The sequence below is a fragment of the Oryzias latipes genome, chromosome 9 (assembly GCF_002234675.1).
Source record: "Oryzias latipes chromosome 9, ASM223467v1".
NCBI lineage: Eukaryota > Metazoa > Chordata > Actinopteri > Beloniformes > Adrianichthyidae > Oryzias > Oryzias latipes.
The window spans coordinates 33,114,227-33,130,771 of NC_019867.2; the positions used below are offsets into that span (position 1 = coordinate 33,114,227).

Here is a 16,545-nt window from a genome sequence, read left to right on the forward strand (position 1 = left end):
TTGTTTTGCACTTTTTACAAAGACTTAAAGGATTTGAATGGATGGATGGATGGATGCCTGGATGGATGCATGAATGGATGCATGAATGCTTGGATGCCTGGATGGATCCATGGATGGATGGATACTTAGATGCTTGGATGCTTGGTTGCATGGATGGATAAATGGATGGATGGATTCATAGATGCATGGATGGATGGAGGATTGGATGCATGGATGGATGCATGAATGCCTGGATGGATCCATGGATGGATGGATACTTAGATGCATGGATGGATGGATGCATGGATGGATGCATGGTTGGATGGATGGACGCATGGATGGATGGATGCTTAGATGCATGGATGGATGCATGAATGGATGGATGGATGCATGGATGGATGGATGGATGTTTGGATGGATGGATGGATGGATGCATGGATGGAACCGTGGATGAATGCATGCATGGATGGATGATGGATGCATGGTTGGATGGATGGACGCATGGATGGATGGATACTTAGATGCATGGATGGATGGATGGATGCATGGATGGATCCATGGATGGATGGATGGATGTTTGGATGGATGGATGGATGGATGGATGGATGCATGGATGGATCCATGGATTGATGGATGGATGGATGGATGCGTGGATAGCTGCTTGGATGGATGGATGGATGGATCCATGGATGAATGCATGCATGGATGGATGGATGGATGGATGGATCCATGGATGCATGGATGGATGGATGCATAGATGGATCCAAAGATGGATGTATGGATGCATGGATGGATGGATGGAGTCATGGATGTATGGATTCTTGGTTGGATGGATGCATGGATAGATTCATGGATGCTCGGATGCATGGAAGGATCCACGGATGCATGGATGGATAGATGCTAGGATGCATGGATGGATGGATGGATCCATGGATGGATGGATGCATGGATCCATGGATGCATGGATAGATGCTTGGATGGATGGATGGATCCATGTATGCATGGATAGATGCTTGGATGGATGGATGGATCCATGTATGCATGGATGCAGCCATTGATGGATGGATGGATGCATGAATGCTTGGATGCATGGATGGATCCTTGGATGGATGGATGCATGGATGGATGAATGGATGGATGGATGGATAGATTCATGGATGCTCGGATGCATGGAAGGATCCACGGATGCATGGATGGATAGATGCTTGGATGCATGGATAGATGCATGGATGGATGCTTGGATGGATCCATGGATGCATGGATAGATGCTTGGATGGATCCATGGATGCATGGATAGATGCTTGGATGGACGGATGGATCCATGGATGCATGGATGGATGGATGGATGCTTGGATGGATCCATGGATGCATGGATAGATGCTTGGATGGATGGATGGATCCATGGATGGATGGATAGATGCTTGGATGGATGGATGCAGCCATTGATGGATGGATGGATGCATGAATGCTTGGATGCATGGATGGATCCTTGGATGGATGGATGGATGGATCCATGGATGCTAGGATGCATGGATGGATGCATGGATAGATGCTTGGATGGATGGATCCATGGATGCATGGATGCATGGATGGATGGATGGATGCATGGATAGATGCTTGGATGGATGGATGGATCCATGGATGGATGGATGCATGGATGGATGGAAGTATGGATGGATGCATGGATAGATGCTTGGATGGATGGATCCATGGATAGATGCTTGAGTGGATGGATGCAACCATTGATGGATGGAAGGATGCATGAATGCTTGGATGCATGGATGGATCCTTGGATGGATGGATGCATGGATGGATGGATGGATGGATGGATAGATTCATGGATGCTCGGATGCATGGATGGATCCACGGATGGATGGATGCATGGATGGATGGATGCATTGATACTTGGATGGATGGATGGATCCATGGATTGATGGATGGATGGATGCATGGATGGATCCATGAATGCATGTATGGATGGATGGTTGGATGGATGAATGGATGCATAGATGGATGCTTGGATGGATAAATGGATGCATGGATGGATGGATGGATCTATGGTTGCTTGGATGCATAGATGGATGGATGCATGGATGGATGGATGGATTCATAGATGGATGGATGGATCTATGGATGCTTGGATGCAAAGATGGATGGATGCATGGATGGATGGATGGATTCATAGATGGATTGATGGATGGATGCATGGATGGATCCATGGATGGATGGATGCCTGAATGGATGGATGTTTGGATGGATGTATGCACGGATGGATCCATGGATGGAGGGATGCATGGATGCATGGATGGATGGATGTTTGGATGGATGCATGGATGGATCCAGGCATGGATGAATGCATGGATGCATGGATGGATGGATGCATGGATAGATGCTTGGATGGATGGATGGATGGATCCATGGATGGATGGATGGATAGATGGATAGATGCTTGGATGGATGGATGGATGGATGCATGGATGGATGAATGCATGGATGGATGTTTGGATGGATGGATCCATGGATGGATGCATGGATAGATGGATGGATGGATGGATGCATGGATGGATGCTAGGATGCATGGATGGATCCATGGATGGATGCATGGATGGATGGATGCATTGATGCATGGATGGATGCAGCCATTGATGGATGGATGGATACATGAATGCTTGGATGCATGGATGGATCCATGGATGGATGGATTCATGGATGCATGGATGGATGGATGGATTGATAGATTCATGGATGCTCGGATGCATGGATGGATCCATGGATTGATGGATGGATGGATGCATGGATGGATCCATGGATGCATGGATGGATGGATGGATGCAGCCATTGATGGATGCATGGATGGATGGATGGTTGGATGGATGCATGGATGCTTGAATGCATGGATGGATCCTTGGATGAATGGATGGATGCATGGATGGATGGATGGATAGATGGTTGGATGCATGGATGGATCCATTGATGGATGGATGGATGGATGTTTGGATGGATTGATGAATGATGGATGGATGGATGGATGAATGGATCCATCATTTTTCTTTCTCCTCCAAGAAGGCCAAGTCGAAACAGTCCCGAGGTTTTGTGGGAAATGTAGTCAGTGACCCATCTACATCTTGTTATTGGACATGAAAAAACTACAGTTTCCTTGTCTTACAAATATATACAAAAGCCTACTAGCAAACATGAGGAAAAGTGTAAAAAGAAGCTGGACTGAAGAAGGAAAAGGTAATTGCTGGAAAAAATATAAATATCCAGTCCTGACTGGATATTTATAGGGAATGCTCTTCAGGGGCTGAAGGGCAAACAAAGAAGTGGATAGAAAATGTTTTACTAAAATAAATTATCCAGGTAGATTTAGACAATGCACAAAATATTTTGTAAAATAAACCCCACGAGGAAGCATAATTAGTTTGTTATTTTAACTATAATTGATGGTTTATGATGATAAAGAGGGTGAAATGGGGCATCCGTTTTTGCTGGCTACGGGGCGATTTGGAAAAGGGGCATAAACTTAAGCAGAATGGTCACATGTGTGCAGTTTCAAGTTTCCAGTGGACAACGCAAAGATAATGTCATTTACAAAGAAGAAAGTAAAAAGTCTGAAGTTGAAAATGTACAACAGTATTACAAGAAGTCGAGCAGTTGACGTATTTTGTTGATAGATAAACTTGGAACAATCATGTACAAAACAGTTGGTACAAGTAAAAAACGATTTGAAACATGAGGTGATTGGTAGGAAGGGATTTGGGTGCAGATAGTTTCATTACAGAAACTTTATACAGGGCCGTTAAGAAGTTTCCCTGGACCAGAGAAGGTCAACTTGGTCTAAACTACCAGGATACTTTAAAAGATCATGACTGCTCATCCAGCTAAAACTGTCCTGGATGACATATGGGACAAACAGAAAGAGGAAAGGAACAGTCCTTTGATAAGTCGTACTCTTCCATTGACGGTAACTCGGCCGTGGTTGTGTCAAGATAGTTTGGTTAATTCTTAATAAGGAGAAGCTTCACAATTCTCATCTGATTCAAGAATACATATAAGAATTGAATGATTATGTGAAATTGTCCACAGATGCATCAAAAGGGTTAATGGGAAAAACAGGAGCTGCTTTTTCTGAACCAGAAAAGAGAATTAACAATGACGTAACCATCCACACTGTGGAAACTGCTGCTATACTGCAATTGCTCTACATTGAAGATACAGTGGGGCGAAAAAAAATCCACAAATTGTCCAAGTTGACTTCAAAACTTACTTTGGCGTGGCTTGAAACATGGAACAAGGCATGAAGAAAGGATGACAAAGACACCGTGACAAAGCTAATGGACCAGCACAGGAGGAAGGCAGAGACAAGACTTAAATACAGACAGGGCAGACAAGACACAGGTGAACACGATCAGGGCAGATGGGGACCAAAGGAAGTAAAGCTCAAGAAACAAGACAAGACAGGAAACCTTTCAAAATAAAACAGGAAACGGAACCAAACAAGACAGAACAAGAACTAAAACGAATAACAAGACACAACAAACTCGAACCATGACAATTGTCTGATTTTTAAAGAATTTATTTGTAAATTGTAGTGGAAAATAAGTATTTGGTCACAGACAAACAAGCCTGATTTCTGTCTCTCACAGACCTGTAACTTCTTCTGTAGAGGATCCTCTGTCCTCCACTGGTTACCTGTATTAATGTCACCTTTTGAACTGGTTATCTATGGACAGACACCTGTCCACGACCTCAAACAGTCACACTCCAAACTCCACTATGACCAAAGAGCTGTCCAAGGACACCAGAAACCAAACTATTGACCTGCACCAGGCTGGGAGACTGAATCTGCAACAGGTGAGCAGCTTGGTGTGAAGAAATCACCTGTGGGAGCTACTTAGGAAATGGAAGACCTACAAAATCTCACCCAGTGGGGTCAAAATGATCACAAGAACAGTGAGCAAAAATTCCAGAACCCCATGGGGGACCTAGTGAATGACCTGCAGAGAGCTGGGACCAAAGTAAAATAGGCTACCATCAGTAACACACTACTGTACACCACCAGGGTTAAAAGACTTCACTGTTCAGAAGTGGCTGTAACATTTTTATGGACACCAGCACATGTGGGACTTGCAGGATCCAGACTTAGGTCAGACTTTTCTAAACCAACAGCTTTTCATGATAGGACAACATGCGAGGGAGAAATGTGAATTCTGTGGTGACTCTGAGACAATAGAACAGGTAATAATGAAGTGTGACAAGTGTGCAGGATAACAGAGAATACTTTAAAAAAAACAACAACTGAAGATTAGCTGGAATGTGCTCAGTAACTGAAGTGCTTTTGAATTTTTAATTTTGTTTCTCAAGAAAAGGAAGTTATTATGGAAAGGTTAGGTGGTACTCAAGGAGGGGAGAGTATGGGGTAAGATAACTGTCAATAAGAACCATATTCATAAAGACAAAATTGAGAACATATTAAAGCTTTGAGCAACTTTGCAAAAATAAAATATGCATACAACATTTACATTTGTGCGTAACATGTCTGTTTTCAATAGGATTTGTCTTTGTTTTGAATACGAAGTTCCCCGTTAACTCACTGTCACAAAAAGTCATGGGATCACAGTCGTATACATCGAGTCCCGAAACATCGATACAACGTGCACATCCTTTTGAGGCTCATTTATGAAATGAAGACAGAATACATCTGTTTAGAATGTTAGTAATTGTTATCCTTTTACCAAAGATCTGTTGAGTAAAAAACAGTTGATAATAATAACAGCTATCTATGTTTGTTGCCTGGTGACAACAGCTGATCCTGTAAACAATAAACTAGTGGATCATTTCAGACCTGGAAGTGATTTACTGAGTCGTGTTTTGTGACTCAATATTAATGCCTGTGACATATTTAATCGAACAGGAGAAATTCGTATTCCAAACAAAGAAAAGTCGTATTGAAAACAGACACGTCAAACGTAAAACTAAACGCTGGATTCATGTTTTTTTGCAAAGCTGTGCAGAAAGTATTAATTTGAGCACAACATTGTGCTTATTTACGACAGAGTTTTAGGGCCAGTTTAAAAAAAAAATGTAATTATGAGATTTTAATGTATGAGTTTTTATCTCGTAAATTTACAATGTAAAATCTCATAAATTTACGAGATTTTTTCTCGTAAATTTACGAGAAAAAAGTCACAGATTAACAAGGAAAAAACACCAACGTTTTCCGTTTATCTGAGCCTAGCTTGAAGATGAAATATGTGGAGCCTTTTGTGAAGCTTTATTTCCGGATAGGTTTAAAAAACAAAGAGATTCTGAATCTTTTGGCCGCTCAAAATCAGATTATTTTCAGTGGAGCCGTCTTTCCGGGGTTCGGTGTCAGTAAAGCGGAGTTTCAGCTGTAAAATAAGGAGCTCAGAGACACGTTTGGGTGTAGAGGACCAATCCTTTATTCTCCTTTTCATTCACATAACCTGAAGTTCATCTGTCACCTTAAGTCAGGGGGGTCAGACATTTTCACTGAGGGTCACATCAGCATAGTGGTTGTCTACAAAGGTCCAGATAAAACTTCTACATGTAACTAAATGTAATGAAAAATAAATGTAAATACTCCTTAATGTTAAAAAACTCATTATTTATTTTTTATGACATTTTAAAGTGACAATTATAGTTGCATAGAAAACATATGTTTGCTTGTTACTTTAGCATAAATCCTTTTAGATTTTGTCAGTTTATTAAAACCCACATAACTCCATTAATGCAGGACCAAACTGTCCAAGTGAACAGAGAAAAACAACTAAAAATGGAGCTGGAAAGAACATGTATTACATGTGTGACATTTTACAAAAAAGGCTGCACACAGCCTTGCATCCAACTGATGGTTTAATAACAATTTGTCTGCAAACACACATAAAAGCTGCAAACATTGAATAATTACAACAGCTACACATACATAATATGTAATCAACTGAAAAAATTTCACTTTAAGAAATTAAAAACTTTTATGCTCTTGTGGGCCACACAAAATAACATGGCGGGCCACATTTGGCCCCCGGGCCTTGAGTTTGACACCTGTGCCCCCCTCCTCCAGATGAAACGTCCCGTTTCAACATACAACAATGAAGAGGAATGGAAATAGTCTGTTATATTAGCATTAGAACGTTGAAAATGCCAGACACTGCTCCTCCTCAGACGGAAGCATCACACTTAGAGATCTTGTCTTTGGTGGAGGAAGAAAGGATTGAAGCAGACATCTGCAGGGACACAGATTCATCATCAGGCTGCAGAGATCCTGCAAACCACCCATCAATAAATAAAACATTAATAAATTATAAATCAAACAAATGAGCTTGCAAACATTTAAAACGTTATCAATAAAGATCCAGCTCACCTGTTTAACTAAGTTTAGTCTGTCTGCTCTGCTGCTGCGCTGCGTTCACTTGCCGCTCTGTAAGATCACCTCTACTTTAATCTCCTAATTGTTTTTGTTTTGGGGTTTTTTGGTGGCCCTAAATCTCCGTTGTATTCATTTATTGGCCCAGCCTGCGTTTCTTTTTGACAGATTCCTTTCCCCACCGTAGCAGAAAGAGTTGGGAGCCCATCCTGATCCACACTCCAGACCGAGTGGGGGCGCTGATGAGCCAAAAAGCTGTTTGCCAACCGAGAAACAACCACAGAAGAACAACGTGCAACTTCCGGTAGTCCCTTTCTTCCTGTAGGCAGTCAAAATGCTGGCCGCGCTGTGCATTCTTGTGTTATTGTCCTTTTGTCCAGCTCTTTGCGTTTTTCAGAAGCTTTATTGTAGCTTTTCAGACAGCTGCGACTGCGACTTCAGGCCGAACATCAGAGGTGAGCGGCTCCTTCCGTTCCTGGCGTAGCCGGAAGCTAGCCGGAAGCTAGCTGTCCGGGGTCTGACTTTTTCCTGAATAAACTAGAGAAAAAGCACACAGGAGATGAGAAAATTTGCCAGACTTCTGCAGAAGGAGAATCGGTCTGTCACAATTGTGCCTTCTTAGTGCTTTTGATTGAAAACTGAAGGTTGCAGGCATGAACGTGGGTCATTTAGTCTGGAACATCATCAGAACTTAAGTTTCAGGTCATTGTTTTCTTACTGAAGGATTGAACTGAGACAATCATGGTGATTATAGCGTGTAAGCAAATGATAATTAGCCTGGTAACAAAAGAGGACAATCTGTTAAAAAAGCCGTAACATACTTCTGCTTTACTCTTGTTGCTGTCTTAATAAAATGTTATTTCATCTTCAGTTTTCTAGTGGGAGAATAATGAACTTTGGGCTCTAAAAATCGTAGAATTTCTGGGTAAAACGTTTATCCGTGGCACATCAACTGCCCCTAACAGAATACAGGCACTAAATGATGTAGTGAAGATCACTCTGAGCAGTTTAATAGAGTTTGTTAACTAACGTCCGGGGTTACATCAGACTGTACTCAGTACATGTGTGCTAACTGTGTCTTTGTTGGTGCTGAACAGACTTGGAATGGGACATCTACAAAAACGTCTTTGGGCAGCACCTGGTTCAGGACATCGTGTCGGAGGAAGTGGTAAAGTTTCTTCAGAATAAAAACCCCGATAGGCCCCTGGTTCTGTCCTTCCATGGCTCCTCTGGGACAGGGAAGACGTTGGTGAGCAGCATGCTGGGAACTCACCTGTTCGCTTCGGCCATGAGCAGCCCGTACGTGCACCAGTTTGTGGCTACGCTCCATTTCCCCGTGCCCCATCGGGTTCAGCAGTACAGGGTGAGGTCTGAAGCGCTCTCTTTGTACACTGAATATTTTTGGTGTGTGCGTCTGTGTGTGTTTGTTTTATAAGGTGTCCACAGGAAACTCCTGAAGGACCCAAAGATGCTTCTTCTGTTTTCAGAGGGAGCTGAAGAGCTGGGTGCAGGGGAACCTGACAGAATGCGCTCACTCCATCTTCATTTTTGATGAGATGGAGAGGATGCCGGCTGGCCTGGTGGACGTGCTGGAGCCTTTCCTGGGTCCTTCCCATGTTGTGTTTTACACAAACTACCGCAAGGCTGTCTATGTGTTCATCAGGTACAGAAGTGTTGCTCAGACGCCCTGGCACTTCACTGCAGATCCTCTCTGGACGATACGTCTTCTGTTGTTCTTCTGTCTGGATGTTTGAAAGCAGGCGAAGACTGTAGATAGATCCTCCAAAGCTCTGCAACCACTCCGTCGGTGCAGTGGTCACCATGCTGGAAGGCTGGAGTCAGTCAGAACACTGCAGGCAGGAGATATAAAAAATGAGTAGCCTTCTGTTCAGAACTGGTCAAACCTTAGATGCAGATGAAGACGTTTACAAAAGCTAGCGAGGAAAACCAAACAAAGTGTAACTTTTTTGGTGTTTCTGGTGCTGCTGTGAAGCCGTCATTGAAAGAGTTTTTTTCTCTTTAAATGTAGTTTATTTTGAAAAACAAATCAAACAGCGACGGCTGCACGGTGGTGCAGTGGTTAGCCAGAACCTCAATGGGGGGCCTTTCTGTGTGGAGTTTGCATGTTCTCCCCGTGTAGGCGTTGGTTCTCCACGGGGTCTCCGGCTTCCTCCCACCGTCCAAAAACATGCTGCATAGGTTCATTGGTGACTCTTAATTGTCCCTAGGTGTGAGTGTGAGAGTGGATGGGTGTGATCAGTGGTACTGTGACAGACTGGAGACCTGGCCAGGGTGTTCCCTGCCTTCGCCCACAAGTGGCCGGGATAGGCTCCAGCAGCCCCGTGACCCTGAAAGGGAAAAACGGTTAAGAAAATGAATGAATGAATGAAATCAAACGGCTCCCTGTTTTTGCTATATGGCAGCTCCACCGGGGAGGAGGTGATCAACAGGGCAGCTCTGGAGAATCGGCAGTCCGGGCAGGAGCGGGAAGCCATCGCGTTGGCTGACCTGGAAGACGCCATCGCTCAGGCTGCTTACAACAACCACACTAGTGAGTCTTTGCTCAGGAGCTGGGTTTGGGAAAATACAGTTGCTAGAATAAGTAAGCAAACTTGTTGGAATTACCGTGTTTTTCGTCATATAATTTGCATTTTTTTTTGCTAACCTTTGGCCAGGGATGTGACCTATACTGTATACTTTTATGTACTTATGTGGGTTTTTTCTTTTAAACATGAATGGGCTCATATATTTGACTTTCTCTCACTAACAACTGGTCGTCCTCTAGCGGTTGTTTCCCACTAAATACAGCCAGAGGGCGCTGTAGGTCTGTGTATCAGGAGTTGATATTGACAGCAACAGATGAAGAAGCTCCGCCCAAAACAGACAGAGGAGAATCTGATGGTTCTCTTCCTGACCTTCATGACATTTTTCTTATTTGCATCGAGACATTATTATTCTTGTTTTTATTTTTCCCTCCTCGACCTAATGCGGGACAGCAAGTCGTCAAACTGGATCACAGAGACAGAAGTAACGCTGAAAGCGCCGTCATTCAGACGCAGCTCCCACAATAGAAGGTAAAGATTGCCTTAGAAAACCTGAATGATCCCACGAAACGAGACACGGAGACCTGATTGTCGACGCTGTTGTAGAGCTCTGCAAAAGAAATCAACCTGATCTCTAATCAGGGTCTTCCGTTCATTTTAAACGAGATACAGTCACTGCTTCCATGTGGCGGTGAGGCTAAAACCTTGACAGTAGCTCCTCCCACAGGCGACGGGAGTGTGTAGGAAATGCATTAAGCATCCAATTCGATGCGGATCAAAGAGACGTGATTGTAAGGTGTTAATGGTGTTTGCTGCTCTGCAGACGTGTTCAGAAGCGTCACGCATACTCCAGAAGGACTTATGGATGTTTCTGTCTTCATTGGGCTTTTTTTCCCTCCTGCGTTGTACACTCTGGTGCGACTTATAGTCCAGAACAAACGGTACTTGCATTCTATTCTATTCTATTCTATTCTATTCTATTCTAACTTTATTTACCCCAGAGGAGCAGTTTTTTTTCAAGGTGCAGAGAGTAGCTTGTGAGAAAATTGACATCACGTAGACACATTCAAACCAATACTATACACTACTTTAGTATTGGTATAGTATAATTCCTCAATAGTACACAATAAAAAACAAAATAACACAAAGTGACAATAGTGTGTAGATTTTCAACTGATTGTAAGTCACCGCCCTGGGGGTGCAAAGGTGGTCTTCCTCTGTGATCTGCATCCAATAAGGTGACGTCTGACATGTGAGGGGGCCACTAGAACATGGGCGGGGTTCTGGAGGATCCTGTGGTCTGATTGGCTGCTGGATGACTTTTGAGCAGACTTTAACAGTGTGTGAGACAGTTTCTGTGCTGTACAGTCCGTTTGTGAAACCGGCAGATGAACCAGAAGGTTTTCCATTTGCAATGAAGGCGTGGTAGAATCTGGAACGGCTCCAAAACAGTAGAATTTTTCTCCACAGAGCATCTCAGTTTGAAACAAAGCTAAACTGGTTCTGAACCAGTTTAAGCATCCGTCCACATTAAATGCAGACTAAATCCATCAATGCAGCCATTTACGGTTTGGTTTTCATCCTTATAAACGCCATAACGCCTTTGGATGTCTGCGACTAGACTGCTGCTCACCCCTTGTGGGTCAAGAACCTTTTTCTGAAGAGGTCCAGTGTTGGAGCCATTTAAACATTCTAGGATGTCTGTTGTGGATTTTGTCAAAGAATGGGTACATTTAGGAGCCCAGCAGTTCTTTGGCTGAGATGCATGACGTAGTGGATGCACGCTGTTTAGTTAGCTCATTAAAGCTATAGCGCCGATAGAGCGCACTAGTCTATGACCGTACTTTAATGTCCTTATAACATGCTTATAGTTTGTACCATAATTGAGGTTTTTTGTCATAACCTATGTTGAAAAACAAAGAACTGGACTGTGGAAGCTTATTTCAACTATATGCTCTGACTCTGCAGCTTAAGTGGGCCTTCCAGAAATTAGACGGAGCCAAACTTACATCCAGAGTCCTGCCAATTCTTTTCAATGTCCTGATACTTTAAATAAAACAATGCTGACTCCCTGAAAGACTATTTCCCTGTTCATTAAACTCTTGCTGAATGAAGGACAGTACGCTCTACGTCTGTCATACTGAATCACTGTATTGGTTCTTTTTTTGGTTCTTGTTTAAATGTTCTTAGTAAACAGACTATTGCATCATAAATGGGAGACTTTAAAGGGCCTATACCATGGAAAATGACTTTTCTGAACTTTGAAGTGTTTTGAAATGTTCATTGCTCACTAGAAACAACCCCAAAGTGGGATTTTGATCCATTCACACATTTCTGAGCTGCCAGCCCCGCCCCCAGGCTAACAGACACGCCCACTTTCTCTGTGCAGCTAGCGGTGATCGGCTTTCAATTTCTATGAACAATATGAACATCCATCTTTGGAAAAGCTCAGATGTTGTTTGTTTCTGTGGGAGAAACGCTGCTGAGGCCGACTCTATGATGACGTCATGAAATGGGTGACACCCACAAAGAGTGAAAGGCGGAGCCTCAGAGATTGAGTCGTCTTATTTCTGGGTAGGAAAACGAGCCGTGGAAATGTCAGATTTCTTAAAAAATGGTTCTTTAGTGTGCCAATGGTAATATATGATCATATATATGGATATAGTTTACTCTGAAAGGTAAAAAGCATCATATAGACGCTTGAAACTCATAAATTCTCAACTAATAACTTATAAAATGATGACTATACCATCGTAAAACATTGACTCTTACTCGTAACTCTACAACTTCATTCTCATTATTTAGATTATTTTTCATCATCATTATTGTGGCTCTAATACTGTCATACTTTATTTCCACTAGGCCAAACAAAATAGATTTTGTGTTTTCATCTGGAGGAGACTGGAACGGAGCCAGTTTACACTTAAAACCTCGTCCAAACACGAATAATGTGTGCAATCATACACGTGTGTGTATTCAATCCATACGTAAACTGTGATATCTAAATATCTGTAATAGATGGTGGGTGGATGTGTCATAAGTTTCCTCTTATCCTATTTTTCCTTGAAATCACATGTCGTATATAAAATATCATCATACCTGACAGGAGTTTGTCTCCACAGGCGGCTTCTTCCAGTCCAGCATCATCCAGCAGAAGCTCATCACTCGTTTTGTCCCCTTCCTGCCTCTGAGCCGGCGCCACGTGGAGCGCTGCGTGCTGTCGCAGCTCTGCCAGCGCGGCCACTGTGGGCGGAGCGACGTGGTGGACGCTGTGGGGCGGGACGTGGCCTTCCATCCTGTTCAGGGGCAGTACTTCTCCACAACGGGCTGCAAAGCCGTCTCTGCCAAGATAGACCTGTTTCTGTGAAGGAAGGAGCGGCGTCTAACCAGGAGTGGAGAGACTTCAGACTGACTTAACCTTCACACAGCAATCCGCTGCTTGGAGAGACGGGACCCTTCTCCTGGTCAGAGAACTGCTCCTCCTGGACTCTAGGGTCTGAGATGAGTCGAAACCTGATTTCTGGGCTCTGTGGAGTCACAGATGTTGGTGAGCAGTTTAGCAGCATTTGAGTCTGACAGACAGACAGAAGTTGGCTTCGCTCTAGACCTGAACAGAAGAAAAGGTCGGATGTTCAAATCCACAGTTCCAGAGAAAATGCTGCAAAATGTTTGTATGGTTGTTGCACATCTCAGGATGTGAATGTGCTGGACTGATGTTGTTTAAAGCTTCAATGAAGAAGAAAGCTGGAAGATGATTTGACGGGAAAGCCTTCTAACCAGTCTCCCTTTCATTTGCTGCTCTGAAGTCCAGAGCAGCTCAGTCTTCAGTCTGTAGATCTGTTGTATTGATGTCACAAATGCACTTTAGGAAGCTCCCATGCTGTTTACAACTCTTATCTGATTGGAAGACAGAACCCTGAACAAAGTTCAGAGGCATCATTACATGAAGAGCACAGAAACACGGTCATCATCTTTTTTAGTGAAATCGCCAGTTTACATGGATTTTGTTTGGACAAACAGCAGAGCATGCTGGGAAACGCATTTGTTCTTGTAGATAGCCTAAAGGCTTAAAGTCCCCATCCGGACATCTACTGATCTCTTTTTAAAGCCTCTTTTAATCCTGATCATGACTTTTTCGCCCAAATCCCAAAACCTGTGTGGTTTTCTAGGACATAGTTTCTGCAGAGCAGCAGGAGTTCATCAGAAAATCACCTCTGAGTTGTTAGAGGGACATTTGGTGCAGAGCAAGTATTCGTGACTTCCCATCATCCCTTTGGTTACGTACTCTTAGCTTACAGCCGCTCACATCCCAACCTAACTAGCGGTGCAACAAAAATAGCAGCAGTATCAGATCCGTCCATCCGTCCAGTTCTGATCCAGATTCCAGCTCAGACCAGGAGAACAGAGACGATCATGGATCTATTGGTCTGACAGTGGATGATCAGAAAGGGGCGGAGCCAGGAGATGGTGGCCTATTCATAGCAGTTTCTCTGTTACAACCAATTAAATGCAGTCATTTGAGTCAAAAGGTGGCTAAAAGATACATAAATTTCATGAACATCCTTTTTTTTACATTAAAAATAAAATAATAAATGGTAAAATATTATTTTTCAGACATGTCTATTCTATGATAACTTTTTCCTTGTGGGGTTTCATTAGGAAACAAGTATATTTATGCATTTCCTGTTCAAATACAGGAGACAGCTGCAGGTGAGGCTCCGGCCCCCCATGCCTCACCTGTGCACACACTGACTGAGCTGCAGCAGACACCTGCACTTCACTGTTTTGGTCTTTCTATCGTCATAATGAATTACTTCATCTTTTTATTTCTTATTAACTGTCTGATTCCATTGGTGTCGGTTTGCGATTCAATCTTTTTGTCTACTAAAAATGCACATTAGAAACACGCTGAGTGAGGCCCGCAGTTCACCTGCCTGAAGGTAGAGGGCGCTGAGGATCCCAGAGAACGTGACACTGCGGCTCAAGAATAATAGAATTAGTGGTATGGAGTCCAGTGCAGCTGTCCAGCTCTTTAATGCAGTTTAGCATCATTTTCTAAACGGATGATTAAGCGTCTGAAGGGAGGAATTAGCAGAGACTGTAAATTCTTGGCAAAGTATGAAAATTAACAGGGAAGCTCTTTCAGTTTTAGTCTGGAATGCTGAGCTAATAGCTCTGAATCCGGCTGTCCTGCTCTCTGTGTCACGTGAATATCATCTTTAGCTTTTTCCAGAGTGGTTCAAATGGAGACAGCCCAATTCAGGCCAACCCCATGAAAAGATCTTTTTCACTTCAATAATGTTTCAGTGAGTCTTGATCCATACACTAGACTGCGCGGTAAGCTCTGGCTTTGTTGTTTGACAAGAGCTTTTATGAACATGTTCTGTCCTGAGTTCAGTACATGACACGGAGGTGTTCTCTCTGAGAGGCCGCCTGAGAGATAATTCAAACTTCATCCTGACAGATACCATCATACTCTCACACACATACCACTACAGTCTTACTCACACAACAGTGTACTCTCTCTCATATACTTCCATACTCTCTTGCTCGCCTAATCATACTCTTATATAAATATTGGTGTACTCTCTCATAGGTAGTCATATACTGTCTTATAAGCACAGTCATATCTTCTTGTATTTACATTCATACATGCTCACAGAGACTTCAATACTTTGACACGTTCCACAGTATCATCTTGCACATACAAACATACTTATGTTATATGGAAGTGACAAAATAAATGTGAATGCAAAACAACATGATATGGTATGAGAAGAAAAATTGCACATGTAAGAGAGTTTGATTGAAACAGAAGTTGTTTTGGTTAAAGCGGACATAGAACTAAATTCTCAGCTTGCTATTGGTTATTTTTCAAGCGGTGCGAAATGATGGACGTGACACGCCCTTCTTTGAAAATTGGAGAATGGCGGATCGGGAACGTCTTAGTGAGGCTATAGGATTGTTAAATAACATCCTAAATACCAAAACTGTTGCCTTTACAATGTCCGAAATGTTGGATCAAAGTCGGCAGCTGCCATCCACAGGGGCTTTTCCTAATAACCCTTGTGCTATCCTAGGCACTTTAACGTTGGGAGTTGGGTCATCTAGAACCTTTTTTCTTCAATGATTTGTGATCTTCTCTGGTGTCCATGGATTACATGAAATCTTTCCACCTTTATCCACCTTTGTCATGGTAGGGAGAACACGTCAATGGAAGGGGGGGGTCATCTAAGATAGCACAAGGGTTACGCCAGTTGAGCAAGAAATGCGGCGGATTTTTAGAGCAGGTGCATCAGGGAGCGCCAGCAGCATGTCCTCCGAAGCTAGACTCCGCGTCAACCATGTGACGTCACCACGGTATCAGAAACAACAGCATTTCGGGAGATGGACCTGGAAATCAAAATAAATAAAAAAATAAATAAATAAAACTATGAAATAAAACTTTCATAGGAATTTATTACGGAAGAAAAACATTCAAGCAGCTCATCCAGAACACCTAAACTTGGATTGTTACCCCCTTCAAGTTGCTGACTAATTGAGAGAAATATAGAAATTTTCCGTGCATATCCAGTAAGCTCGAAGAATAATCTGTTCATTAGCATGCTGTTATGTCCAACATTGTCAGTTTCTCTC

General features: G+C 42.8%; 1 protein-coding gene and 1 long non-coding RNA gene across 3 annotated transcripts; one reads left to right on the forward strand and one right to left on the reverse strand.

The window, feature by feature from the left end:
- The first annotated feature begins 7,630 nt into the window (after positions 1-7,630).
- tor2a (torsin family 2 member A) lies at positions 7,631-15,758 on the forward strand. 2 transcript variants are annotated; one of them, XM_020701702.1, is made up of 6 exons: positions 7,631-7,821; positions 8,464-8,729; positions 8,854-9,029; positions 9,790-9,917; positions 10,367-10,440; positions 13,032-13,140. In XM_020701702.1, the coding sequence occupies exons 1-5, from the start codon at positions 7,701-7,703 to the stop codon at positions 10,435-10,437; spliced, it is 762 nt and encodes a 253-aa protein (XP_020557361.1). In that variant the 5' UTR covers positions 7,631-7,700; the 3' UTR covers positions 10,438-10,440; positions 13,032-13,140. The 2 variants fall into 2 exon arrangements, with proteins under 2 accessions (XP_020557361.1, XP_004086508.1); XM_004086460.4 differs by lacking the exon at positions 10,367-10,440 and having other exon boundaries at positions 13,032-15,758.
- Positions 9,513-13,439, reverse strand: LOC110014733. Its single transcript, XR_002289735.2, has 3 exons — positions 13,328-13,439; positions 13,009-13,250; positions 9,513-9,714 (listed from the first exon to the last, which is right to left on the reverse strand). It is a non-coding gene; the product is annotated as an uncharacterized LOC110014733 (long non-coding RNA).
- Positions 15,759-16,545: the final 787 nt, after the last annotated feature.